This window comes from Gossypium raimondii, chromosome 7 (assembly GCF_025698545.1).
Source record: "Gossypium raimondii isolate GPD5lz chromosome 7, ASM2569854v1, whole genome shotgun sequence".
NCBI classification, from domain to species: domain Eukaryota; kingdom Viridiplantae; phylum Streptophyta; class Magnoliopsida; order Malvales; family Malvaceae; genus Gossypium; species Gossypium raimondii.
The window spans coordinates 38,978,910-39,005,942 of record NC_068571.1 but is presented as its reverse complement, the minus strand read 5'-3'; the positions used below and the strand labels follow the sequence as shown (position 1 = coordinate 39,005,942).

General features: G+C 32.3%; 2 protein-coding genes and 1 non-coding gene across 3 annotated transcripts; all 3 read left to right on the top strand.

Annotated features, from left to right (window-relative positions):
• Window positions 1-272: 272 nt before the first annotated feature.
• On the top strand, window positions 273-4,217 carry LOC105792347 (BTB/POZ domain-containing protein At3g44820). Its single transcript, XM_012620881.2, has 4 exons — window positions 273-999; window positions 1,328-1,397; window positions 1,857-3,065; window positions 3,146-4,217. Exons 1-4 carry the CDS (start codon window positions 953-955, stop codon window positions 3,716-3,718), a joined length of 1,899 nt encoding a protein of 632 aa, XP_012476335.1. The 5' UTR covers window positions 273-952; the 3' UTR covers window positions 3,719-4,217.
• Window positions 4,218-4,351: 134 nt separating this feature from the next.
• Window positions 4,352-4,433, top strand: TRNAS-GCU (transfer RNA serine (anticodon GCU)). The gene has a single exon. It is a non-coding gene; the product is annotated as a tRNA-Ser (tRNA).
• Window positions 4,434-24,013: 19,580 nt separating this feature from the next.
• LOC105792375 (AT-hook motif nuclear-localized protein 7) lies at window positions 24,014-26,095 on the top strand. Its single transcript, XM_052633928.1, has 5 exons — window positions 24,014-24,332; window positions 24,535-24,599; window positions 24,693-24,824; window positions 24,983-25,150; window positions 25,388-26,095. The coding sequence occupies exons 1-5, from the start codon at window positions 24,014-24,016 to the stop codon at window positions 25,796-25,798; spliced, it is 1,095 nt and encodes a 364-aa protein (XP_052489888.1). The 3' UTR covers window positions 25,799-26,095.
• Window positions 26,096-27,033: the final 938 nt, after the last annotated feature.

Sequence of the window (27,033 nt, the reverse complement as noted above, 5' to 3'; positions counted from 1 at the left end):
CAATGTGTAAATTTAAGAATAATGAAGTGACCATGGCTGCAATTTACCCTACAATGTTGAGAGTTCCGACATAGGACGCTGTGTCACGTCCTTTCCGGTTATTTACGGTTTAAACTTAAATACATCCAGCTTCATAAATCATGAAATAAAATAAAAACTCAACAAAAAGGAAGAAAAAGAAAACCACCATTCTCATCACCACGCGTTTTATGTTATGATGATGATTTGAAGTTCGCAAGCAATGTTTTAGACCCCAAAATGAAGAAAGTCTGACAGACATAAAACCCATAGTATCTTTTTTTAATTTAAACTTTTCTCACTTATCATTTGCCTTGTTTCTTGGCCGGCTAAAGCCACACCCACACCCCCTTCCCATCTCCCAATCACTTGCCTTTTGTTTTTCACTTTGACCCACCTTTTATTTCCCATTATAAAATATCATATATAGAAAGAGAGGGGTATTCCATATGCCCCCCCGCTGCTTGGTTGTTTTCCTGTCGTGATCTGTGCATGCTTTTTTTCTGAAACATTAAATACATTTCTCTATTTATTCTCCTTTTTTTTCGACTGACGATAACTTGGGTATTTTTTTAAAACTGTGTTTTGCATGGTTGTTTTTATAATGCTTCTTTTTTAAGAGTTTAGTAGTAAATTAGTAATATATATGGTCCATGGAAATGGAGTTGCGGCTTTTGTTGGAGGAAGACAAGGCATTTGGAGTTTTATTTTCTTAGCTGTAAAGTTCCACTGTTGCCCACACGCCCCCATTTAGCCTTTGTCCCCTTGGCTCTTCTCTCTGCTTCTTTTTTAATGTTTAAGAAGAATTATACTGATTTGCTTTTGATTTTAAAATTTTGATATTTGGGTTTTTTGTTTTCCCTTTTGTGGGGGGAAGGCATTTATTATAAGATCCCAATTCAAAGTTGGGCGTGTTCCCCTTTCTCTCTCAGTCATGGCACCTGCCAAGGTTTCTGGGTTTTACAAACATGGAAATGACTGGTAAGCTCCAACACTTAAAACTCTGCTACACTTGTATCTCTCTAATCCATATCGTAATTGAAGTATGTTGACAGTTCTTTGCTCTATTTTCCTTTCTGGGTTGTCTTCTTTTTGTTCAATTTTGAGACTAAATTGGAAATATTACTGCCTTTTTCTTTTCCCCTCCAATTTCGTTATTGAATAATATATATAAGCTCTGTATCTTTTGATCGAATTATGCTTTTCTTTTTCCCTTTGTTTTGGATTCGTAGAAGAGAGACAACAGGTTGGGGCTATCTAATGGAGTTAAAGAATTATTCTCATAGTGTAGTTTCTATTGGTTTTGCAGGTTTTTTAATGCGGGGTTGCCAAGTGATTTAACCATTATAGTGGATGGTGTGAACTTCCATCTTCATAAGGTAAGTCATTTTTCAGTTTCCACTCCCATCTGAGGTGTTTTTTGGTGTTTGGTCTTGAGACTATTTTTCTTACCTTGATATTTGAATTGCAATGATCAACATAATGTATAATTTTGTTGTTAACTGATTATTGATTCCTGGACTTTTTGGTGAAAAGATTATAATTTTTCTATAGTTTCTGTGATCATGTAGAGGCATTTTATTGTTGTTTTAGTCCTTTAAATAATTGAACTACATGATAGTTAAAGTCTGTATGCAGATGGAGGAGTTTAGATTTCTATTGAATGAAAAAGAAGAAACAGATAGACTGTGTAAACTAGAACTGAATTTAGATGAACACTTTATCAGATGATTTAACCCTGCAGTTTAGGCAACTTCCTTGCATTATAGATAGTGTAATGTGGCTTCATCATGTTACTGATTAACCATGTTATGCTTTATGATCATGTATAACTGCAGTTTCCTCTCATGTCGAAATGTGGGAAGATCGCTTCCATCTTTGAAGAACTAAAGAGTACCCACGATAAGACTTTTACCACAAACCTTGAAGAATTCCCTGGTGGCCCAGACGCTTTTTTGTTTGCAGCAAAATTTTGCTATGGCATTCGAGTGGAATTTACAGCAAGAAATATAATAATGGTCTACTGTGCCGCTGACTTCCTTGAGATGACGGATGAGTATGGGGAAGATAATTTACTTTTGAAGTCTGAGAACTTCCTCCACAAAAATGTACTTCGCAACTGGAAGGATTGTATATTGGCTTTACAAAGTTGCGAGTCATGCATGCCGAGGGCAGAAAAGCTCTACATATTAAAGAAATGTTTGAATGCTGTATCCATGATGGTTTGTACGGATCCTAGTTTGTTCGGTTGGCCTATGATGATGTACGGTAGCCTACAGAGCCCTGGTGGAAGCATTCTATGGAATGGAATAAACACTGGGGCGAGAATAAGAAGTGCAGAATCTGATTGGTGGTTTGAAGACATCTCATATTTCAGTGTAGGTTTATTTGAAAGACTCATTAAAACAATGGAAGGAAGGGGTATAAGATGTGAACTTCTAGCAGGTGCCATAATGTACTATGCAAGAAAGTTTCTACCAGGTCTGGGCCGATGGCAGAGCGTGCAGGGTGGCAAAGCCAGGACAGTTGCAAGTTTTAGCCTGACTCCCGTCGCTGTTGATCAGAAAGTTTTATTGGAAAGCATTGAAATGCTTCTTCCAAAAAAGAAGGGCAAGTCCTTCTGCCGGTTTTTACTTGGACTTCTTCGTGTTGCATCGATATTAGGTGTCAATCAAACATGCCAGGATTCTTTGGAGAGGAGAATTGGAATGCAATTGGAACTGGCTAGCCTCGATGGTCTTTTGATTCCTTCATACTCAGATTCTGATACCCTATATAATACTGATTGTGTTGAACGGATCGTCCATCATTTTGTGTCCTTGGAGTCAGGGTTAACATTATTTTCACCACCATCATTAGACCTAGAGTCATCACCATCATCTGAACCCTTAAGAAAAGTTGCCAGGTTAATGGATAGTTATATTGCAGAAGTTGCTTCTGATGTAAATTTGAAACCCGGAAAGTTACGTATTCTTGCAGAGGTCCTTCCAGAATCTTCAAGACCTTTGCATGATGGGCTATACAGAGCACTGGACATTTATTTCAAGGTTTAAATCTACTAAACCTACTTTTATTTAGATGGAGTATATTGGTTTCAAGGTTTGTAATTATTACTACCGTTTTGCAGGCGCATCCTTGGCTTTCTGATGGAGAGAAGGAAAAACTTTGCAATATCATTGATTACCAGAAACTTTCCGTTGATGCTTGTGCCCATGCTTCCCAAAATGAAAGACTGCCACTCAGAGTCATTCTGCAAGTCTTGTTCTTTGAGCAGATGCATTTAAGAATGGCTTTAGCCGGCTGTCTCAATGTCTTGGAAGCTGAAAGTGCCCCTACAGGTCAAGGGGAGATAGCTGGTAATGCGACAGCTGGCCAGATCGTGCAAAGAGATGGATGGGTGACAGTTGTACGTGAAAACCGAGTTTTAAAGGTGGATATGGAAAAAATGAGGTCTAGAGTAGGAGAGCTTGAAGAGGAATTCAGTAAAATAAAGCAAGAGATGAAAAGGGTGACAAAATCACATAGCTCACTCAGTTCACCCCGTGTAGTTGCCCGGAAATTTGGATGCAAGCTCCTTGCAAAATCCTCAGATGCTCAAACAGATGTTGCTGGAAGCACGGGACCAACTCCAAGACCATCAGTCGAGAAGGCTTGTTCTTCTCGTAATTCCAGGCATCGGAAAAGTTTCTCCCTGTTTTGATAGTTAACACACGTGGAAACTAACATCAATGTTTCGACATAGAAACAGCGGTCCAAAGAAACAAAAAAGGAAAGAAAGATTGTGTTTTGTTGTTGTATAGGAAATATAGTTTTTGTGAAAAGAAAAAGAGATTCATATCACCTACAGTTTTGGTGTCGCACATTTTTCTAATTATGAAATCTTTACCATTCATGATTTTGGGCATATAAATTACATGAATGGTTAAGATCTCATGTGATGTAGTAGGAGTGTAGGAAAGAAGATTGTTGGTGACATGAACCTTAAGCATCACTTGTTGAAATAAATGTTAATAGAGAGAGAATAGGGTTGGTGGAATCATATTTGTTTCTGGTTGTAGAGGGTATCCATCATATCGTTGTTTGTAATCTTCATCTTTGCTTATGTTTGGATTTATTTACACGCTACACTTCTGTAAATCAAGTTGTAAGTTTGTTTAAACATTTATTATTAAATAAAGTCAAGTTATTGTTGTCCTAAACTTCGCATCATTTGATTTCTATGTCCATGTTTGTTGAAAATATTACTCTTATCTTATGTTAAACGTCATTTTGATTTATAGGTCAAGTTTTCTATACCTTTAATAAATGTTAATTTCTGCTCCTAATATCAATAGTCGCTTTGGCCGAGTGGTTAAGGCGTGTGCCTGCTAAGTACATGGGTTTCACCCGCGAGAGTTCGAATCTCTCAGGCGACGTTTTTAGTTTTTCTAATATTTGTTTGCTTGTTGAATTTGAGGAAAATTATTTTGGTGGAGTTTTTTTGGGTGTTTATTTTATTTTATTTTTTGAAATTCTTTTCTGGGTGTTTATGAGTTTTTTTTATAGAAATATAGTAAAATATTAAAAATTATATTTTAAAAATGAGACATATAACAATATTTTAAGATTACTTGTAAAATAAAAAAATTACCAATGTACCAAATACTAACTCTTCAATCTATTGGTGTAAAATGATTTTATATTTAAAATCAAATTATTATATTTATATTTATATTTAAATGCCTCATTTAATTGGTGCTACCCATAAATTAAGCTTGAATTTATTTGAGAAATGACTAAAAATAATAATTTTTACAAATTTTATTATTATGAGGATATTTATAAATTTTCCATATTTTATGTAAAATTAATAAAATCCACAATAGGATTTGAATGCAACAATATAATTTTTAAAATTTTAATTTTACTATTTCAATCAAAATTACTTACATAAAATTTTATTAAACATATATATTTTGTCCAGATCATGAGTATGCCTTCATCTAATGCTTGTTAAATGTTTCAAAGAAAATTAAGCCTAAAAAAATATGAATAAAGGTTTTTCAAATTTTAGGTAAATTATACCGATGGTTACATTAATGGTTCAAAATACGAATATCTATATGAAATCACTCATTCTTTAACTTGCTAACGATGTCAACGTAAGTTGTTAATTAACTATTTCTCAATGTTCTTTGGTGTCACTCAATTATTAATAACTTTTGTTTTGTTCACTCAACTATGAAAAATTATAAAATGATACTAATGAACTAATGACATAGTAAACTAACTCATAGGCTTTATAACTAATTTGTTCCCTAAACTATAATTAAAAAAATTAATTTGTTACTTTTAGAATTTTTTAATGACAAATCCAAAAAATCTAAAATTATTAGAAAATTTAAAAAAAGCTTGAAGTTTTATAATTTGTTTTTCTAAAATTATGAAAAAGAATCTTTAAAATTATAATTAAGAAAAAAATTCATAAAATTCTAAAAAGTTCTAAAAAAAAAAAAGAAAGAAAAGAAAACCTAAAATTCCATTGTTCGACTGTAACTTTTCCTTTGCTTCACTAGACGACAAACAAAGCAAATCTAGGTTCTTTCTTTTTGCTATCTTTTTTGTTGAGGGTGCTCATTTCGAAAGCAAGTTAAAGATGGTGAACATAATAAGGCCTCTTTGTAGTTTTCCATCGTGTTATTATTACTATCATGTTAAGAATGTTTGGAAGAATGCCATTGAAGGAGGAAGGCACAAATCATGCCAAAGAAACTTTTTGGATAATTGACTCAAACGCGCTTGTATTCTTCACAAGTATTAAGAGAAAGGAGGGAAAATGAAAACAACAAAAACAAAAACATATTTTGCTGATATTTATTTATCGATAATCATTTTTAAAAACTCGTGTTTGTTTCTTAATTAAGTGATTTCATATGATTCATTTATCGTAAAGTATCAAATATGAGTTTTTGCTAAAGCACATCGCTAACAATCTGACAAAAATATTTATATTATAACATGAAAATTTGGGTTCTATCCTTACCTCCCCAACTCCTATCCTCAATTATCAAAGAAATAAAATGCAAAACCCATCAAGGGAAATAATTCTTATATAGGGTAATTGTGGAAACTATAAGCTGTTGACAAGTTATTATTATTATATATTTTGTTGAAAATTTAAGTAATTTTAAAGAGTTGTTAATTTTTTTTAGATTTTTTTGGGATTTGTTTTGGATTTTCAATTAAGAAAATTAATTGTATCAAATTATTATTTTAGTTATAGGTTAGGTAAAAGTGTCATAGTAGTCCTTATAATATGCATTGGATTGTATTTTAGTCTTTTTATTGAAAATTCAACTAACTAGTGTGACGGGACTAGACTTTCAGTCTCACAATCCATGCAGTCTTAGGTAGTTTCTTTGACTCAAATATGCCTAAGTCAGCCTAGCTCCCACAAGGTAAGGATTCTCGCAGAATTCCTCTGAAGCACTAATTTATATAGCAGAAGCAACTCAAGCCAAAAGAATGCGCAAAAGAACAATAGCCATAGAAAAATAATGCACGAGAGGTGTTTGAGTAAATGCTCTCAAAGAATAATATTACTCAAGGAATTCAAGATACAATAGGTGATTTACAACTAAAGAGGAGGCTTTCTATTTCTAGTTGAGCTCCCTCAAATCCAATGTTTTAGCTAAATTTACATCGACGGATGAGATGAAGCCTATCCCTACAATTAAGAGATTTACAAGATTTACACAATCAAATTAGATCTAATCTTACTATTACAGGGCTAGAATTTTAGTCTCACAATCCGTGTGGCCTTAGGCGATTCCTTCGACTCAAATAAGCCTAAGTCAGCCTAACTCCCCCAAAATGAGGGTTCTCGTAGAATTCCTCCAAGGCATCAATCTATATCGTGAAAACAACTCAAGTCAAAAGATTGCTTAAAAGAATAGAATAGCCATAGAAAAACAATGCACGAGAGGTTTTTAAGTAAATGCTCTCAAAGAATTCTATTACTTTAAGAATTCAAGATACAATGGATGATTTAGAACTGAGAGGGAGGCTCTCTATTTATAGTTGAGCTCCCCTGAATCCAATAGTCTAGCTAAGTTTACATCGATGAACGAGATGAAACCTATCCCTACAATTAAGGGATTTATAAGATTTACACAATCAAATTAAATAAAATCTTATTAGATTTTTATTTTCCTCAATCTTCTAAGATTAGTTCCCCTATTTATTAAGGTAGCCTAATTTCCCATATTTGTCTTACTGGGCCACCAAGGCTTCAAGTAGATAGGCTTCTTCACTTGTTCTTTGAATCGGGCCAGCTCTCGTGGGTTAAGTAATCCCCATCTAATCAATAAACCCCATGGTATGCATTTTGTGTAATCGTCACAAGCTTTGCACCTTGGCCTGTGACATTCTCCCCCGCTCATTCTCGCAATGCCCTCGTTGTGCCTTCGGAATGACACTGATTTAATTCGTCTTGGAACTTTCTCGTCGCCTTAACTCTTTCCCGACTAGTCTCACTATCAAGTAGTCTTGCCCCTTGGAACATTCACCTCGACTTCTGTCGCCTCTTAACTCAAATATTTTCACTCGTCCGTACATCTCGTTTGCAAGAAGTCGCCATTCTCACATGCCCATATTGTGACTTGCCTTGATCAAGATCCACTTGATCCACACAACTGGATTTTCGTATGCCCACATTGAACATTATGTTAACCTTGATTTTTCCCAACAACTCCGGTCTGTACACCTCTCCACTTCCCCGCTTCAGAACTCTGAAAGGGTCCCTATGTTCTCTCCAAGCCAACAAGTCAGAATGCAAAACACTATCAAAGTGTTCAAAATGTACCTTACTCGCAGCATTTACTCGTCTCAACTGTCCAGTTTGTATTACCATTTTACCCTCAATGTTTGATGCACAACCCACATTTCTCCTAGGTGGTAGCTCCAATGATAGCTCAGTAGGCTTCATATCGATTTCATGCCTTACTAGCATTTCCACAGGTACTTCCTTAGCAATTCGATCTACCGAGTCAATATTCTTCTCATACGAAACATCCTCGAGTAGCTGGATTACCGACAACACCTTGGTCCTAACCTTCATATCTCAATTCACTAGTATAACAATTTGTGACAACGGACCATCAATGATATGAATGCAATCGGAAAAAAGAAAAAGAACCGCCTTAAACCTGTCAATGAAGTTTAAGCCAAACACAAAATCGTAATCATCTAACTGGATTACCTTAAAATCTTCCTTGCCCTTCCATTCATCGATTTGTAGCTCCACTCCTTGAGCTACTCCCACAGTTGGGGCCTATTTAGAATTTATCGTCTTGATCTTCTTATTTGATTTCCTAATTAAGAGACCAAGTTTGCTAGTAGCTTTTTTTTTTTACATAAATAAGTCTGATGCTCTCGTATCAATAAGAGGACTCCTCTTCTAGCTTGCAATGTTGATGTCCACAAACATCAACCCTACCTACTTATTACTCCTTTTGCAGGCACGAGTACCATTGAATTAAGCTTTAATGCTTTCTTCTCATCGAGCTTCGCTTTCTTTCCCTCACTGATTGCGGATTGCTTGGATCGTTCTGGATAGTCCCGCAACTTATGTGGCCCATAACACAAGAAGCACTTCACTGGCTTCTTATCGCTCTCATTAGCCCTCTTGGCTTCTAATCTACTTGCAATCGAACTAAGCTTCATGGGCGCTTCTTTCAGTTCATCATCCCTTCTAATAACCGAAAACACTAATTTCTTTAGAAAATTCTACACCATATGTGGTCATCGACAAAGGAAGCATTTTATCTTGTTCTCCTTGTCTTTCGGTTGTTGGGTCTTCGCTTCCCATTTTGTACTTTCCCATTGACACTATTATCGTCGTTATACCCCTCTTTATCTTTCTTATGGTCTCCCTTACCATTGCCCTTCCCATTGGGTTTGGAAGACTCGAACTTATCTTTCCTCGGACCAAGCTCTATAAAGGATTCTATCTCAGCCATGGCTACAGTAAGCTTGGTGATACCTTGCCGATGCAACTAATGTTTTGCCCACGACTTCAACCCATCTCCGAACCAATAGAATGGTTCTTTCTCACTCAAGTTAGAGATTTGAAGCATCAGCTTACTGAACGTCCGAACATACTCCTGAACAGTGTCTTGTTGAGTAAGACGATGCAACTTGGCCTGAGCCTCCTTCTTTGCATACTGTGGGTAAAACTGTTTCTTCAACTTTATTTGGAACTTCTCCTAAGTCTCAATCGTGTTCCCACCACGCTTCTCATCCATGGACCTAGGACGCCACCACAAGAGAGTAACATTAGTAAAATAAATTGAAGTAGTGTTTACCTTAATAACATCATCCTCGATCTCCCACAAGAAGTTGTCCACTTCCCTTACGGACCTGCAACCTTAAACTTCTTTGGTTTAGGAACATCCATTGCTATTGCTTTTGCTTCGAAGCTAACATCCCATTACTCAAAGCATCCTTACAAATCATAAGCTCCCTCTTAAGCTTCGCGATCTCCTCTTTAAAGTTTGACACCATAGCCTCAAGAGCATCATCTCTTCTCATCAGCTTAATCGGTAATGGAATTGGGCACCCTTTTCATCTTTTCCACATTGGAACCAATGGACTCCAACACAAAATCTTTGAGCTGCTCCTCCATTGAGTCAAACTCACCTGTGCGTCCTTTGACAAACTCGAATGTCTCCCTCATGTCCCCTATAAACTCATCGAGATTGACCACTCGTCCTTCTAAAGTTGACAACATATCCCTCGAACAACTTACTTTTTTTTTTGCTTCTCACAGGTCTCTATTGCTTCATTCTAATCAACAACTTCTTTCGACATTTTGAACAGTGCCTTCACAACCTTAGCCCTGATCCCAACTATTACAAGGCTAGAACTTTAGTCTCGCTATCCATGTAGCCTTAGGCGATTTCTTCGACTCAAATATGCCTAAGTTAGCCTAACTCCCACAAAATAAGGATTTTCGCAGATTTCCTCCAAGTCACCAATTTATATAACGGAAACAACTCGAGTCAAAAGATTGCTCAAAAGAACAAAATAGCCACAAAAAAGTAATGCACGAGAGGTGTTTGAGTAAGTGCTCTCAAAGAATTCTAGTACTCTAAAAATTTAGGATATAATGGATGATTTACAACCGATGGGGAGGCTCTCTATTTATAGTTGTGCTTTCCTAAATCCAACGGTCTAGCTAAATTTACATCGACAGACGAGATGAAGCCTATCCCTACAATTAAGGGATTTACAAGATTTACACAATCAAATCTAATCTAATCTTATCAGATTTTATTCTCCTCTATTTTCTAATATTAGTCTCCCTATTTACCAAGGTAGCCTAATTTCCCATGTTTGTCTCACTAGGCTACGAAGGCTCCAAGTAGATAGGCTTCGTCACTTGTTCTTCAAATCGGGCCAACTCTTGTGGGTCAAATGATCCTCATTTAATCGATAGACCCCCATGGGACGCATTTTGTGCAATGGTCACGAGCTTTGCACCTTGGCCTGTGACACTAGTCTCTACACGTTGGATGAATGTGCAAAATAGTTTATCTGTTAAATATGTGTTGCTAAATGCTTATTTTAGAGTTTTATATAAAGCATAATAATAAATTTAACCCTCGATATTTACACATTTATTCAAATTAGCTTATATTCTTTTATTTGGAATAAATTGATCCTCAACCTTTTACTGTTGATGTGACATTATTTTATTTTATATGCCAAGTCAATAAATAATTTAAAATTTTTGAAATTTCAAAGTTTCAAAATTATAATTTCAAAAATTTTGAAAAAAAAGAGTATTCAAAATTTAAAATAAAACCTAAAAATAAAATAAAAATAAAAAAATTACAAAAGTTGAAACAATAATACAAGAAAAATTATATTTATTAAGGGTAAACTACTCATGTAGTCACCCAACTCTTGGTAAGTTTCTTTTTTGGTCATCCAACTATGAAAAGTTACAAACAATCACCTAACTTTTCAATTTTTTCTTTTTTTTTTGGGTCATAAGTGATGGAAAGATGACGTGGTAGCTTTTAAAATTGACATAATAACCCTTAACATTTATACATTGTGTTAGTTTAGTCTTGATTCTAAAAAAAATTAACCCTCAACATTTACACATTGTACAATTTGGTCTTTTTTTTTCAACTTTGCTTTTTTATGACCCTTTGACCTAGAAAGCTAAAAGAAACAAATCTATAAACTAAGTTTGATCGAAAATATACCAAAAATGAAAACACTCAAGATAATATTTGTCATCTTTTCTCATTCTTTTAAAATCAACCCTCAATGTCACAAATAAAAGTAAAATTGCAAAAAATGACCAAATTGCACAATGTGTAAATGTTGAGGGTTAATTTTTTTTGAATCAAGACTAAATTGATACAATATATAAATGTTGAGGGTTACAGTTGCTATTATATCAATTTTGAAAGCTGTCAAGTTATCTTTCTGTTAGTAATTTCATGGCTGGTGACCAAAAAAAGAAAAATTCAAATAACTAGGTGACCAGAAATGAAAAAATTGAATAATTGAAAGACCATTTTATAAATTTTCATAATTGACTGATAAAAAATATAATAATAATTAGATAATCACTAATGCAATTTATTTTTTAAATACATGACAAGTTGGCACCCCCAATGTTGGTTTTATCATTCCATTTTCTTACCTTTTGCGATCTTGGCACTAGGGGTGAGCAAAATCCGATTGGATTCGGAAAATACTCGATAAAAAATTTAAATTTTAAATTAAATAGTTTGAGTTATTTGAGTTAATCAAGTTATTCGGATCAACTTGAATAAAAAAATTAAGTTTTTCAGTTTAACTCAAATCTGAATTACATAATTCGAGTTATCCGAAAATCCGAATAAAAAAAGGCAAAACTACGCTGTTTTGATAAATGTTTACTTTTTTAAAAGTTAAAAGTTAAAATCATTAAGTTAAAAGGCAAAATTATGTCATTTTGATAATGTTTACCCATTAAGTTAAAAAGCAAAATCATTATATTGTTTATGTAGCCAAATAATCTTGTACTTCGTCTAGTAGTTAAAAAATCGGTCCATTAAATGCAACATTGAGTATAAATAATAGGATTCATTAACTCGACTTCACTTGAAATTTTTTGACTCGATTTGATTCGATTCGAAAAAAATTCAAATTGAGTTCAATTGCTAAAATAAGATTCATCAACTCAACTAACTCAAAATTTTTTAACTCAATTCGACCAGACTCGACTCAATCGAATATTAACCTACAAACAAGATGAAAGAGTGTTTCCCTGCAGAAAAATCCAAATCCAATAGGCGCATCCAGTCGCATCAATATTCGAGATCTTAATCAACTTAAAAATCTCTCTCTCTCTCTCTCTCATTTTTAAAGGAATTTTCAAATGAAATTTATCCACTTCAAGATAAAGGCAAAAGGAAATCATGATCATATTGCAAGAATTAAATGAAGATAAAACGTAACATTTACGATTAGCTAATATAATATTTGATATATGAATTTAATTCTTTTCCTTAATTTAATATTTAAATTTTTATTTAATTTAGTATATAAATTTGATTATTTTTAATTTGATACTTACACTTTTTTTGTCTAATGTGGTACCTATACTCATCAAATCTTATATAAATTATTCAAATACTAATAATGTTGTTTTTATGAGGTAATAAAATAATCAATATATGATCGACGTGTAATATATGACATTATTTTTTGTATTTTAAATGTTCAATTTCTTTTTGTCTAATTTGATTTGATTTAATTTTTAATTTAGCATAATAAATTTCTTTTATTTAAGGCTTTAGAACTCTTATTTTCTTCTTCAATATCTATTCGCTAAGCATAGCTCAAATCATAATTTTTTAACACAAATTTTCTCTAATACTGATGATATTTTTGTAAAATTAAGAGCTTTGTGACGCCAAGCCATACTTTAAGTATGTGTTCCTTCTTGAACCGTTCCTACCATTAACAATGAAAGTAATCTCAATCCCAATTAAATGTAAAATTCGATCATATTATTTAGTGAAACAAAGAAAGCTCCAAATGAATCTAATCATTTTGCCATTGAATTCCATGTTACCTATCATATGTCGGTCTTACATTAGTTATTTTTGTCCCCTCATAAAAAAACTAACACTGTCAATATTGTGTTTCGAGTAATTTGAATAAAATTTGACAAGTTTAGGTGCCAAATTAGGTAAAAAAATAGATACCAAATTAGAAAAAAAATGTTAAATCATGTACCAAATTAGATAAAAAAAGCTTAGTTACCAAATTTATGTATTAAGAAAAAAATGTCATGTCAACAATGAAAGGTTGAGGGCCCATTTACTTCAAATAAAAGAGTAGAGACTAAATTGAAAAATGTGTAAAAATTGAGGCTAAATTTGTTATTATGCCATATATAAAAATGATAAAATAAGTATTTAACGGCATAATTTTAATGGATGAACTATTTTACTCTTCTATTTAACGTGCAACTCCAATTGATCTATTTTTAGTAGAAAAATCAAAATGCAATCATGGATATAGTACAAGGACTGTCATAGTAATTTTACTTATAGTTCAAAAATCAATTTAGCTGTTAAGTTTAAAATTAATATGCCACGTCATCAGTTCATTAATAAATTAATAAACGAGTGACCAAAACATTACAAGTCTATAACAATAGTGATCATTTTTAAATTCTCATAGTTGGTATTGAGGAATAATTACTTAGCCCCCATGTTGAGGTGTATTAACAAGTTAATGGAGAAGTGCCTTAAATAATCAACTTTAAATAATTAAATGTTTAAATCATAATATTTATAATTAAATGACGAAAGTGTATATTTACTAATAATGGAGTTAACTTATCTTCCTTTGAAAATTTTAATTTCTTTTTGATTCCATATATCAAAACATGCTTCCAATTGATTGTGTCAGCTTTGTTGTTCATGTTGAGGGTTGTTTTCTTCCTTCATTAATGCTAGGTCTTACCAACTTTTTTTAAAAAAAATATCTTTTAAAAGTAAACCCAAAAGATAAAAAAGGAAAAGGTTATTTTTAGGCAAGCATTACAAAATGGGTTGAAATGGAAGCACAAAGTTGCACATTTTCTTCCATCCATTTGAATCAATTGGTTGAATTCAACTTAATTAATGCCAATATCCCATCTCTTCATTTCAACAAAAGGAAATATATATTGTTGAATAAATTAAAATATTAAAAAATTAATATGTTTGTTGAGGGATTAATTTTTTCGAGAAAAGTTTTCAAAATATCATCTGTCGGGTAGTCGATTGAGTCCCAACAATGTTAAGGTATATCTCTCAATAGGGGTTTTGCCCTCATACTTTGTCAAGGGTCAACATGCCTGAAGAGGTTGCCTAAAGAGGCTTGATTTACAAAGCCGAGAACACCTCAATTGGTGGAGATATGACTTATAAGGCTCAAATGAAACATGTCAATATAACACATATACTTGCAAGTATGGTCCCTCAGTGGGGGTTTACAATGTTGCTTGAAGAGGCCTAGTTCGGGGTGTTCAAACTTCAATTAAAACCGAATTAACCAACCAAACCGATCTAATTTAGTTAATCGATTGGTGGTAAAACTTAGTTCGGTCAGAGGTTGGTTAATGGTTTATTGGAATTTCGGTTATCGGTTAATTACGTTCGAAATCGGGTAATTAATTGACTTAAATCATTAATATTATGTGTTAATTATGTGTTAATTTCAAGACTTATGTAGTGTTTCAAGACATAAAATTTCGATTAATTCTATTAACTTTCAAGATAAAAACATATATTTCGGTTAATTTCAATGTGTTTTTTTGATATGTTTTATACTTGTTTTAACCAAAAGACAAAAACATATGAATTTTGGTTAATTCAGTTAACCGAAATATTTCAGCTCGGTTAACGGTTAATGGATTATACAATTTGGTTAATTTGGTTAATGCTAGTTCAGTTCGGTTATTTACCGAACCGACCGCTTGAACACCCCTAGGCCTAGTTCATAAACCGGAAGCACCTTAATCGGCGGAGATACGACTTGTAAGGCTCAAGAGAAATGTGTCAATATAGTGCGTAACAACAATTATGGAAGTCACTTGTGTGCAGGGAGACTAAAACTACCAAACCTAAGGCATATAAGCAATATACTTGAAATTATAGTACCACTCGAGTTACATCTTCATGCAACCTCTTAAGAAACTTTAACTCTCGACAGGATACAAGGGATAAAACCCAGCCACAAGGACAATACTTTAACATTGTTGAGTGTTTGATTAGCTGCCTAATGAATGATACTTTAAAATTTTCTATTCTTTATTTAAAAAAAAAAAGAAACTTAAATAAGCATCTACTCTTTTATTTTCATCCTTGAAAGTATTAATTTTAACTACCAATAAAAATACTTTTAAATATTCAAATTCCCAACATTTTGAAATATTAAACTAATAATATTTGTCTATTTATTTATATATGTATTATTAGATTATTTTAAGATATTTTCATATTAAAATCTATCCTATTTTTATTTCACTTTACGACTCCAAAATTTTGAAGTAGAATAAAAATGAAACTACCATTATGGGATCTCAATTTCTGATTACGGCCCAAAAAGTAAAACATATAATGAAACAATTGTAAAATACATTGAGATTGAAAAACAAGTGCAAAACATTATTTTATATACAATATTGAGTTGAAGATAGGAATCCCAAACTTATGCTATTTAATAAGAAATTTAACTATCACTCCATATAAATTAAGATAAATTTATTTTTTTAAAGATATATATCGAGTATATTTAATTTTGTGAATAAAATATCTTATTAATTAAAAAAGAAATATAAGGTTTATTTGAAATGAATGTACTAATTTAGAGATATTTTTTAGTTTTTACATAAAAATTGTAATTTTATTATTTATTAAATTATCTTTTTATAAAATGTATTTTGCAAAAAAAAAGTTTTTAAAGGCTATCTGGACACTTATGAGTGTTAATTAGTGTTAAATTTTGCAATCTAAGTTTTTTTTGCGCCTAATGGAATTAAGGGAATGATTATTGAAATATTAAAAGTATTTCGATACCTATGAGTGATGATTTTCCAATAAATTACTTAAAATTTGAACTGTAACAATAAAATTTAATTTTATAAAGGTTTGGATAATATTTAAATGAAATTTGATATCTATGAATGTAGAGTTTAGTTTTAAAATTAAAAATACCTATGTAACTGTATATTTGAAGATTGAGAGGGTTATTTAAATGGAGTGAGTGTTGAGTTTTATGAAATCCTGGTTAGGTAATTTAATTGACTGGATAATTGATTTAGTATAAGGATTACATTGTAAAGGTAGTAAAAGTTGATTCTTATGGATTTCTATTTACTAATTATAATAAATTATCGATTAGGGCCTAGAATGATAATTTAGCCATTTCCTTTATAGGTAGTGGTGCATTATTTAGAATCTTTTTAATTTTATATAATAATTGGATTATATATATATACTGGGGCATAGTGGATGGAGTAGGGAAAAACTCATTTTCTTTCATCTTCTTCATCACCATCTTTCTTTCTTGTTGAGATAGGGAAATTCAGCTAAGTTTGTGCTATTGCATGGTGAGCTAATTTGAGCTTGTTTTATATGGATTTTTTGTTTTTGGGATCGTTGTACTTCAATCTAGCTAACAGTTGTGTCTGTTTCTAAAACTGTTAAGGAATCATGAGATTGCCATTGTTGAATGCATGAAATTATGGTGTTAAATGATTAGGCTAGAGGAAAGGTTATAAAAAAGGACCACTTTGTAAAATGAAAATTTGTTAGTTTTTGAATATCAAGACTTAAGTGTAAACATTTTGAAACCAGTTTGAGATTTCTATAAACGTTGCTATAATAGGGCTCGACTATATAATGTGTGAGGTTTAAAGGAATTGTGAGTGACTGAATTGAATTGACTCATATGCATACTAAGCTGAGGAATGATATTTGGTTGATTGCAAATTTAATCGTTCAAGTAATCGGTGGTAACATTCCGTAGCTTGGGTTCGGCAATTGGATAGGGTAAGGGGTGTTACAATACCATCCTACATATAAGTGTTTTTTAATTCTACTTCTCAATTTTTCTCCATTATGGCTATCCCTTTATTGAGATCCGAAGAAGGACGCTTGGGTCATAATGCAACAACAATGGAGTGTTCTCTAGTAGCACTAATTGAAAGTAATATGGAAATTAATCCGCTTAACAACATAATCACTCCTCACTTAAGATACGCTAGTTTCTATCATGCTAGCTAATTAGGAAATTTACTTTTGTTTCATCCTTCATCTTTTCTCTAGTTAAATGATGGAGATTAGAGATCCATAATTTTCATCTTCCATTCAACAAAGGGATAAATAACGCTAGAAGATATAGCATTACTAACAGGCCTTTTAATGGATGGGCATCTAGTACCGGTAAATTCTAAGTTTAATCTAGCACATATTATTGTTGCATCATTTGAAACAAGTACCAACTATGTTCGACTAGTTAAACTAACAATTCAAGCGTCTCTTACAAAATGACACACTTGAAGATATTCAACATAATGTTAGAGTTTATATACTTTAGTTGATAGGAGGTGTCCTGATGCCAAAAAGGTCCAGCAACTTAGTTCATACAATGTATCTCCCATTGTTAAATAAGTTTGAAATTGATGGAACATACAATTAGGGGTTTGCAATTTTAGCATGCCTATATCGGGCATCATGTAAGGCATGTAGAATAGTGGAAATCAAAATAAATGGCTACCTTATTATTTTGCAATTGTGGGGGGTGATATCAACTTCCATGGATAGCACATTTACCTTTTCAAGATCATACCCTCTTGTTAGAAGGTAAAATTGGTGGTATATCTTATAAATGCATTGCATTATAAATGTTTGATATCAATATTAATATTGTATATTTAAAAGTGGTCCCAACATCGCAACCGTAGAACTCAAAGGAGGGAGAAATCTACGACCTCATGGTAGAGGTTGAGGTGTAGTCAAATATGTTGAATTTGAGCAATAAGGCCAAGGTCAAGGAAGGTGTGGTGGTTAAGCCAAAGGTGGAGGTCAAGGTAGAGTCATTCCTATTGAAGACGCCATAGATCTTATACTTGTTGAACCTAAGGAAGGTATTAACTTTGCATATTTGAGGTTGATCTTGGATTTGCCTAAATCATGGATGAAAATCTGATCCACCAACTAGACCAGCAATGATTTTTTTTATTTTTTATACTTCAAGTAAATAATTATCACATGTATAGATATTAAGGTTTAGGATGCAATAATTACGGTGAATGCAATGAATATTAATTTTTATATTTTAATTAGATAAATATAAACATTTGAAGAGAGATGCACCAATTGGTTTGATTCAAATTCATCCTTTTTTGGTACAATTCTATTAAATTATTTTGATTCATTTTACCATTATATATTACAAGTCCAATTTAATTTAATTTGTACAATTCATTTTCATTCATTTGATTTCAGTTTGTGTTTATGTTGCTAAAACATTGGAGAAATAATGAGTCACAAAGTGGATTTAATATCGTATGTACATAAAATATCCAATTGGAGAAAATTTATTTAAAATTTTACATCACATTGCATGTCAACAAATCTAATTAGTTAGTAAACATAACATTATGCAATGAAAAAAATTAAAACAATCCATTCCCTTATTAAACAGAAATTATCTACCCATCGATTGATTCAGGCGACTAATATACATACAACCATTGATGTCAAGGGTCATCCATACCACCACAGTGACAAAACTCTAGAGTGTAGGTGCACGAAAAGCCTTAACTCATTTCTCTTATCCTTTAACATTTGATTGCTCAGTGACTTTTTATGGTCCCAGGAATAATGTGCAGCCACCAAAAGTTGAAATCCTAAATGTTTACAAGTTAGATTGTTCATCTATCCCAATTGTCCAATATTTAAAAATATTTAAAGGCACGTTTGAGAAACAACTTAGCGATTGGATTTGAGCGTAATTGTTTGTAATTACACACTTGCAACATGTTTGAGTAACCATTGTTATTAGTGGGTCATATTGAATTAGGTGTAATTGGAGCATCCAATTACGCATTTCAATTCTTAGGGGAAGGGTGAGAATTAGAGTAGTTACACAAATAATTGCTAATAACTACACTCAAATCCAATTACCATATGTCTTTCCAAACATGTTTGTACATTATTTGAGTTTAAAATGTTGTTTTTATACAATAATAATAGTATTTTATTTTTAAATATATTTAAAAATTATAATTATATGTTATTTTCCAAATTTTAAATAATTTAAAACTTTTATTGATGATAGATAAATTCTTATATGTTTTGACCTATTAAATAATTAACTACATTACATAGTATTTATTATATATTATTGCTAAATTTAACTAAATTAGGTAGTATTTACTATTAATTATTTTTACTTGATTAATGATCAATCGATGATAACAATGGGTAAATGTTTAATATTAGAGAGAATAACTTAACAATATGGAATGCTAGAGTAATTAGATAAAATTGCTTATGATGTTTATCTTTCTTGTTAATTTTATTAGTAAATGTATTATCAAATACAATTTTGAGACTATCGTATTGTATACGATGTTTTGATTTTAGGCTTTGTAATGACAAGAGTGTGTAATTATTACCCTAATAAGTATAATTTTATTCGTTTATTCTTTGGTGTCTAAACTATGGATGGCAAAATTTGAATCACTCAATGATTTCGAATTGATCTGCTTCAAATAGAATAAATTTTTTTTTTGAAAAGTGGATGTGGGATTGGACGGGTGGATTTGTTCTTTTGGATAGTGGGTGTGGAGCAATTATATTATTTGCTTACCTCACTATATAAAACTATCATTTTGTCCTTATATATATAACTATTAAAGGATAAAAATGTAATAATGTATTATAGAAAAAATTCATCAATTTTACGTTTAAATATTTTCTAAGATTTATATTTAAATATTTACTTAACTTTAAAAATATTGAATATATTAAAGATAAGTAACAAAAATTAAATTGGAGCGAACTAAGGTGGGGTAAGGCCAGGATGGATGCATCTAACATCCATGAAAGTGGTAATGATTTTCAAAATTAAACATCCACAGTGGAGCAAAGTGAATGGTGGAACAAAAGCGGTGATATATTTAAACCACGTTTGATTGGGGGAATAGGGATTTGGTTCAGGGCTTATTCAAATTTAAGCAATATTTGCTTTATTTGGTTCAATTTTTATTGTCGAATCTCATTTCACGCGGGCCTCTATTACGGGTGAGCATTGAATACCCATTCAATAGATAGGGCTCTGAATTGGCTATTCTTTGTCGTCCGTAATAGTCTTCTACTTTTGAAGGTAAAAATCTCCTTTCATTTGCCTTTTTCATTTTCTTTGGATGCTCATGTTACGGTGAGTAATAAAGTTGGAGACAAAATCTATCACCATTATCGAGTAATTTGCTCTTGATTTTCTTTGTATTTCATATTTTTTGTTTGAATCTTAGACTACCTTGCTTTAGTTGATTGAATTCTCTACCTTTTGCTATTTTTTTATATTCTATTGTAGAACTTTTCCATGAAATTCACACCTTAAAGGCTCATTTGGAAGGTGAAAAATATGATTTCAAAGTTACTGCATTGGTGCACTTGTTTCCATATTTGTTTTTGTTTTTGTTGTAGTTTGTATATTGATGTAAATGTATATTGATGTAATTTCTATAGGATCTATATTGTTCTGGTGGTGACACTCATAACTTTAACTTGGATGCCTAAGATATACCTTAATAATTGCCTGCGATATTGTCCTAGCTACTCTGCAAGGTTTATACTGATTCTTTATTGAAAATAATGGTATCTTTATTTCTTCTCTTATGGGTATATTTTGCTTTTATAGCAATAATTCAATTAAGAACATAAGCTTGAATTTTGTGCACTACTAAATAGCCGGGTCATAGTTAGTATATCTTGTTTCCATGAACATCATATTGTAAGTTTTATGTATTTATGGTTTAAATTTATGCATCACATTCTGTTTTGGGATTAATTTATACTATGATTTGAATATATGTAACACTTTAATATCTTGCAGTAATGGCTCATTTGCCTTTAATAGTACAAAGTGAAAGGCGAAAAGGAATTGGTCTTGCATTGACAGTATGGTTGCAGATGTTTACAGTTGCGAGTTGGTTCTTAGTTATGTTGGGTGGCGTCTCTAGCCTACATACTAATAAACTAATGATTAGATCATATATTTTATATTTTTATGCACAACGAGATTATGTGAAAAAACTTGTACTCGCTAGTGACAAGACTTGTATTGAACAAGTTAGGATGAATAGAGTTACTTTTTTAAAACTATGTGAGATGTTACAAACTTTAGGAGGATTGAAGTCGTCAAAGAACATGCTTGTTGATGAGCAAGTGGCAATGTTCTTGCATAACATTTCTCATCACCTTAAAAACCAAGTTATCAAACATCACTTTAATAGGTTCGTGGAAACAGTTAGTAGATCATTTCACAATGTTTTAAATGTTGTCATACACTTACAAGATGTGTTATTTAAAAAGGCAAAGCCAATTACAGCTAATTCTACAGATCCAAGGTGGAAATGGTTCAAGGTATTAGAGTGGGTTTCAAATATAACTTATACATAATTCACTTGATTATGATTTAAATATAGTATCCTAACCCAATATTTTTGAACTATTTTTGTAAAATTACTTAGGTGCCTTGGATGGAACTCACATCAAGATTAGGGTTCCAAAAGTTGATAAACCTAGGTATCAAATGCAAAAATGTGACATAGTAACAAATATGTTGGGTTTTGTACACCTGATGTGCAATTTGTTTATGTTCTTCCTGGTTGGGAAGATTTCGTTGCTGATGGATGAGTTCTTCGAGATGCCATTAGTAGGAGACATGAACTAAAAGTTCCTCATGGTAAAATGCATAATTGGAGGAATTTGAATTAATTTTTAAGATCATATTTCTTTGGGGGAAGTTATTGAAGATAAATAGTTTTTTATAGGCTGTTATTATCTAGTTGATGCTGGTTACACAAATTGTGAGAGCTTTCTTACTCCTTTTAGGGGACAAAGATATTATTTAAATGAATGGTGTTAGGGTCACCAACCAAGTACTCCAAAAGAATTTTTCAATATGAAACATGCTTCAGTGTGCAATGCTATTGAAAGATGCTTTGGGTTTTTAAAATTTAGATGGGGAATACTTAAGAGTCCATCATTTTATCCTGTGAGGGTGCACAATAAAATCATTATTACATGTCGTTTGCTCCATAATTTTATTCGAACCTATATGAGTCTTGATCCTATTGAAACGGAGTTGGGAACATGATTACCTAGTAATGTGATAGAGGACGATGAACCGAATATCGTAAATATTCATCCATCGGATGCATGGGCTACTTGGAGGATGAAAGTAGCTAATCAAATGTTCTATGAATGACAAGCATCTAGAAATTAGTTAGGTTTATTAAAACATAGAAGACTAATTTGTTTATGTTATTTCATGTATCTAGTTTATGAAACCTTGGTGTTGTTTGTATCGTCTTTATGTATTGTACTGGAAATGTTGAATTATAGCTTTAATTAAATTGATGTATGAACATTATGTTTGGATGTAAAATATAATTCTCAAGCTATTTATTACTTCTAATATTTTGTTTTTTTAGTTTAAAAGATAATTAAATTATTTGTTTAGCTAATGATATTCTAACACATTAAATATGCATTGCGGTTTAAAAATAATAAAGTAGACTATATATTAATTTTCTAATATTATTTATTATTAATTTATATTTGAATAATAATTATATTAAGAATGTTATTAAATTATATTTAATAATAATCCTATTAAAATTTAATAAAAATAACAATAATCATCTACTTAAAATTCTTTCGCTAAAAGTGCTATGGTCATTTCAACTTTTTCATATGCCATTATAACTTTTATTTCATTCAACCAAATATAAAAATATTATTACAATTCTATTTTATTTTATTTAACCAAACAATTGAATTCTCGACTACAACTCTATTTCATTTCAAGAAATCGATAATATTCATGGTTACGCTACGTTTCTTTCCTAATTCAAACACACCCACCATTTGATCCTATGATGTTAGAAAAGAGAAATGATGATAATAGAATTCATGTTATTTAAGTAATAGCTGAGCGTCTAAACTATTATTTCAATTAAGTCTTAACAGATATTTTAAATAATTTATATTTTAAAAACATAATATGAATAGTTTTAACAAATTGGAATTATCCATTTGCAAACAATAAATGGATTGTCGTGTATCTTACGAAATAAATCCAAATCTTAAATTTTGTAATTACCATAAATGTAACAAATTACTTTTTAAATCTTGGGAAGAAACAAATTTAAAATAAAAATTCTAAAACAACTAACACCGACTATTATTAAATAAATTTCCAATATTCAATTAATATATTTGGAAATGATATCACAAAATTACAAAAAAAATCTAGTAAAATCATAGAAATTAAGATGTTTTTAAATTTATTCATAAATAAAAAGATAACCTTCCATTAATTAGTAAATAAAATTAATTATATTATAACAATTTTATTTCTTACTCACTCTTAAAAAATCTAATAAATAATAAAACCTACCAAATATAAATATGTATAAACTTATTACATTCTCCCCATCTTTTCTCCCTTGTTCTTTTTGATGATATAAAAATACTGCAAACACTGCACAAAAATCTCTCCTCCGTCATCTTTTGTAAGTTCCTTTTTTCAGTAAAACCCTTTTTAAATTTTCATATCTTTACGTTCTTTTCAATGTTCTCTTCTTTCTTTTTGTGCTTTAATTTTTTTTTTGTTTTTTTTTTCTTTTCTCCAGCTTTTGCATTGAAAACAGTTCATGGAAGAGAAAACAGTGGCTCTCTCTCCCGACTCTGCTGCTAATGCTAATCACCAAACCCAAAACAAGTCATCAATGGATCCACCGGAAGTTCAAGCGAATGCTTTAGGGCCCGGGGAAGGGTCAGGTTGGACTGCAACCAGTAAAGAAATCGTTAACAAGAGAGGAAGGGGGAGGCCAAGGAAGTACGAGCATGGTATTCCAATCATTAATGGCTCATTGGAAGCTTTCCCACTACCAACGGCGTCCTATTGTTCGACAAAAAGACCTCGGGGACGGCCTAAGGGTACTGGCAAGTTTCAGGGTTTGGCTTCTTTTGGTGAGTTGTTGTTGGTATAAGAATGATATAGTTAAGGCTTAGTTAATGCTAGACTTTGTAATTACGTATCTTTTTATCATTATTTTGCTTTTATAGCTTTTTGTTTTTGTAACGTTAGATTCATGTTTGGCATGTTATAAAAGCTTATGATTTACAATATTGCTGTATTTTTTTTATGGATACTTGAACTTGTTTCATTAAGGTGAATATATGGACACTGCTGGAGGAAGCTTTACACCTCATGTACTGCCAGTGTACGAAGGAGAGGTAATTGTTATATAAAAAAAGGAACTTAGTTTCTGAGTTTTCAGTTAATATGCCCTTCAAGAAGTTGTTCTAAATTCTCTGTTGCTGAAGCAGGATCTTGCTAATACGATAGTATCATTTTGTGGAAGGGCTTCTCGTTCAGTTTGTGTTCTTACTGCTAGTGGTGCTGTCTCCAGTGTCACCCTATGTGCGCCTGGTTCTTCTGTTGGTACTCTGACATATGAGGTGTAGTCGATTTGATCTTTCACATATTTTATTACATTTCATGCTATATGCATTCATACATATATTTATACATAATCCAAAGCAAGAATTTGCTGTTTCTGAACCGGCATTCAACAAGAAGGGCTGAATAGAACACTAAATTTTACTTATTAATGCAGGGACGCTTTGAAATTCTTACTCTCAGTGGTTCTTCTGTTGTGTCCGGTGAACCGGGGACTCGTCGGAGAACCGGTCTTTTGAGTGTTTCATTGGCTAATCCTCATGGACGAGTTTTTGGTGGAAGTGTTGAAGGTCCACTGATTGCAGCTGGCCCTGGACCTATCCAAGTATGACCCTTTAGTTCTCTTAACCTCAATGTTTACCCGAGTCTTACGGATATATAGATATAGATATTCGTGACAGCACTGTTCTTCATTCACTTGATCATGAATTATCACTTAATTAGATTTACTTCATTAAGTTTACTTGTAGGTTGAGTTTGTTGGTTTAGCTTAAAAATGGTGATTGCAGCACTATATCGATCTTCTGATTGTACTCATTTGGTGTTCTCTTTGTGTTATCAGCTAATTGTTGCCAGTTTCAAGCAAAACATTGGTCGGGAAATCCGAAGGAAGTATTGTGGAGGAACTTCAGCATCAGCCAAAATTTTTGCCAGTTCAGAAATGGTGAATGCTCCCATTAATCAAGTTTCTGCAATGGCAGAAGACCATGAGAAGTGTACTTCACCACCCCCAGTAGCAGTTATTATGAAAGCAGATAGCCTGAAATCCAATACCATTGTAGCTGAAAACAATAACATCAACCCCACTTCACTACAAAGTATTGATCCAAACAACTTGCAGAAAGCAGAGAATTTGATAGCTGAAAACCATGACTTTAGCTCTCAAAAAATGGCAGGTTCAAACAACTTGCAGACCTCACCAGTCCAACAGCCCGTATCTGATGAAATGATGATTGATAACTCCGGACACTAAAGATGTCTGTGAGATGCATGCAAAGGAGTATGATTAGTGACATACACAGGCCTTTTTTCCATGGACTATGGTTCTTAATAAACTAAATTTGGGAAGTATATTGTTGTTGTTTAAGTAGCATGTAGTTTTATTTAGATTAACCCACTGGCTGAGGCTTATTTAGTAATGAGCTGAGATCAAACATCTGGTCCCAACTTTTATCGACTCTCTCATGTTGTATCTCTTATGCTCATGGGATAAAAGAAGGGATAATTTTGTGTTGTTGAATATTTGATCTACTAGCAATTTCCCATTTCATCATCAATATATAACGTGATGTTTACCGTTGTTACGCCCGTACTGGATGGGCGACAGTTTTAGCTGCCATTGGAGGGTCTGTAGGTGGTAATCTTATACCATTGACAATAGCAAATGGAAAGCTTGCGGAATTGGGTATGGAGGTGGGTTTATTTATTTATTTGCTTTGAAAATCCAGTGATTGTGTTGGAACTAAGAACAAAGATGAATTAAAAATGACAGAAGCTTGAGCTTGAAGGCTCGATGGCTTAATGAGCAAACAAATTTAGTTGAGAACTTTGAGCAGACTTAATTTAGTTGAGCTTGAAGGCTCGATGAACTGCAATGAATCAGTTTCACCTTTTGAGTTTGTTCCATTTCCCTAACAAAATGAAACTTAATATTGAAGTGCTTTGTTCTCTCATGGAACATTGGATTCTTTGTAATTGCAACAGCAGATTGGTTGTCACATTTAATCTCTGTTGCTTCCTTTTGGTGAAGATTCAAGTCTTTCATGATATTTCTTAACCAAATGGCTTGGTTAACAGCACTAGCAGCCGCTACATACTCAGCTTCAGCAGTTGATTGAGCAACAACACTTTTTTTCTTTAAACTCCAACAAAAACTGGCTGAACTAAGAGTAAACAGATACCCTGAGGTGCTCTTCATATCATCTACTGATCCAGCCCAATCACTATCAGCATAACCAAGTAATTTCATCCTATCAACCTTGGTAAACATCGTTCCAAAGCTCAGTGTACCTTTGATATATCTTAGAACTTTTTTGACAGCTTGTAAATGCTTCATATTGTAGCAATGCATGAATCTAGATAGCAGACTTATAGCAAACATAATGTTTAGTCTAGAGGCAGTCAAATAAAGCAGACATCCAATCAAACTCCTATAGGTTGATTCACAAACCTTCTCGAAATCACCTTGGCTCGACAACTTCTCTCCAA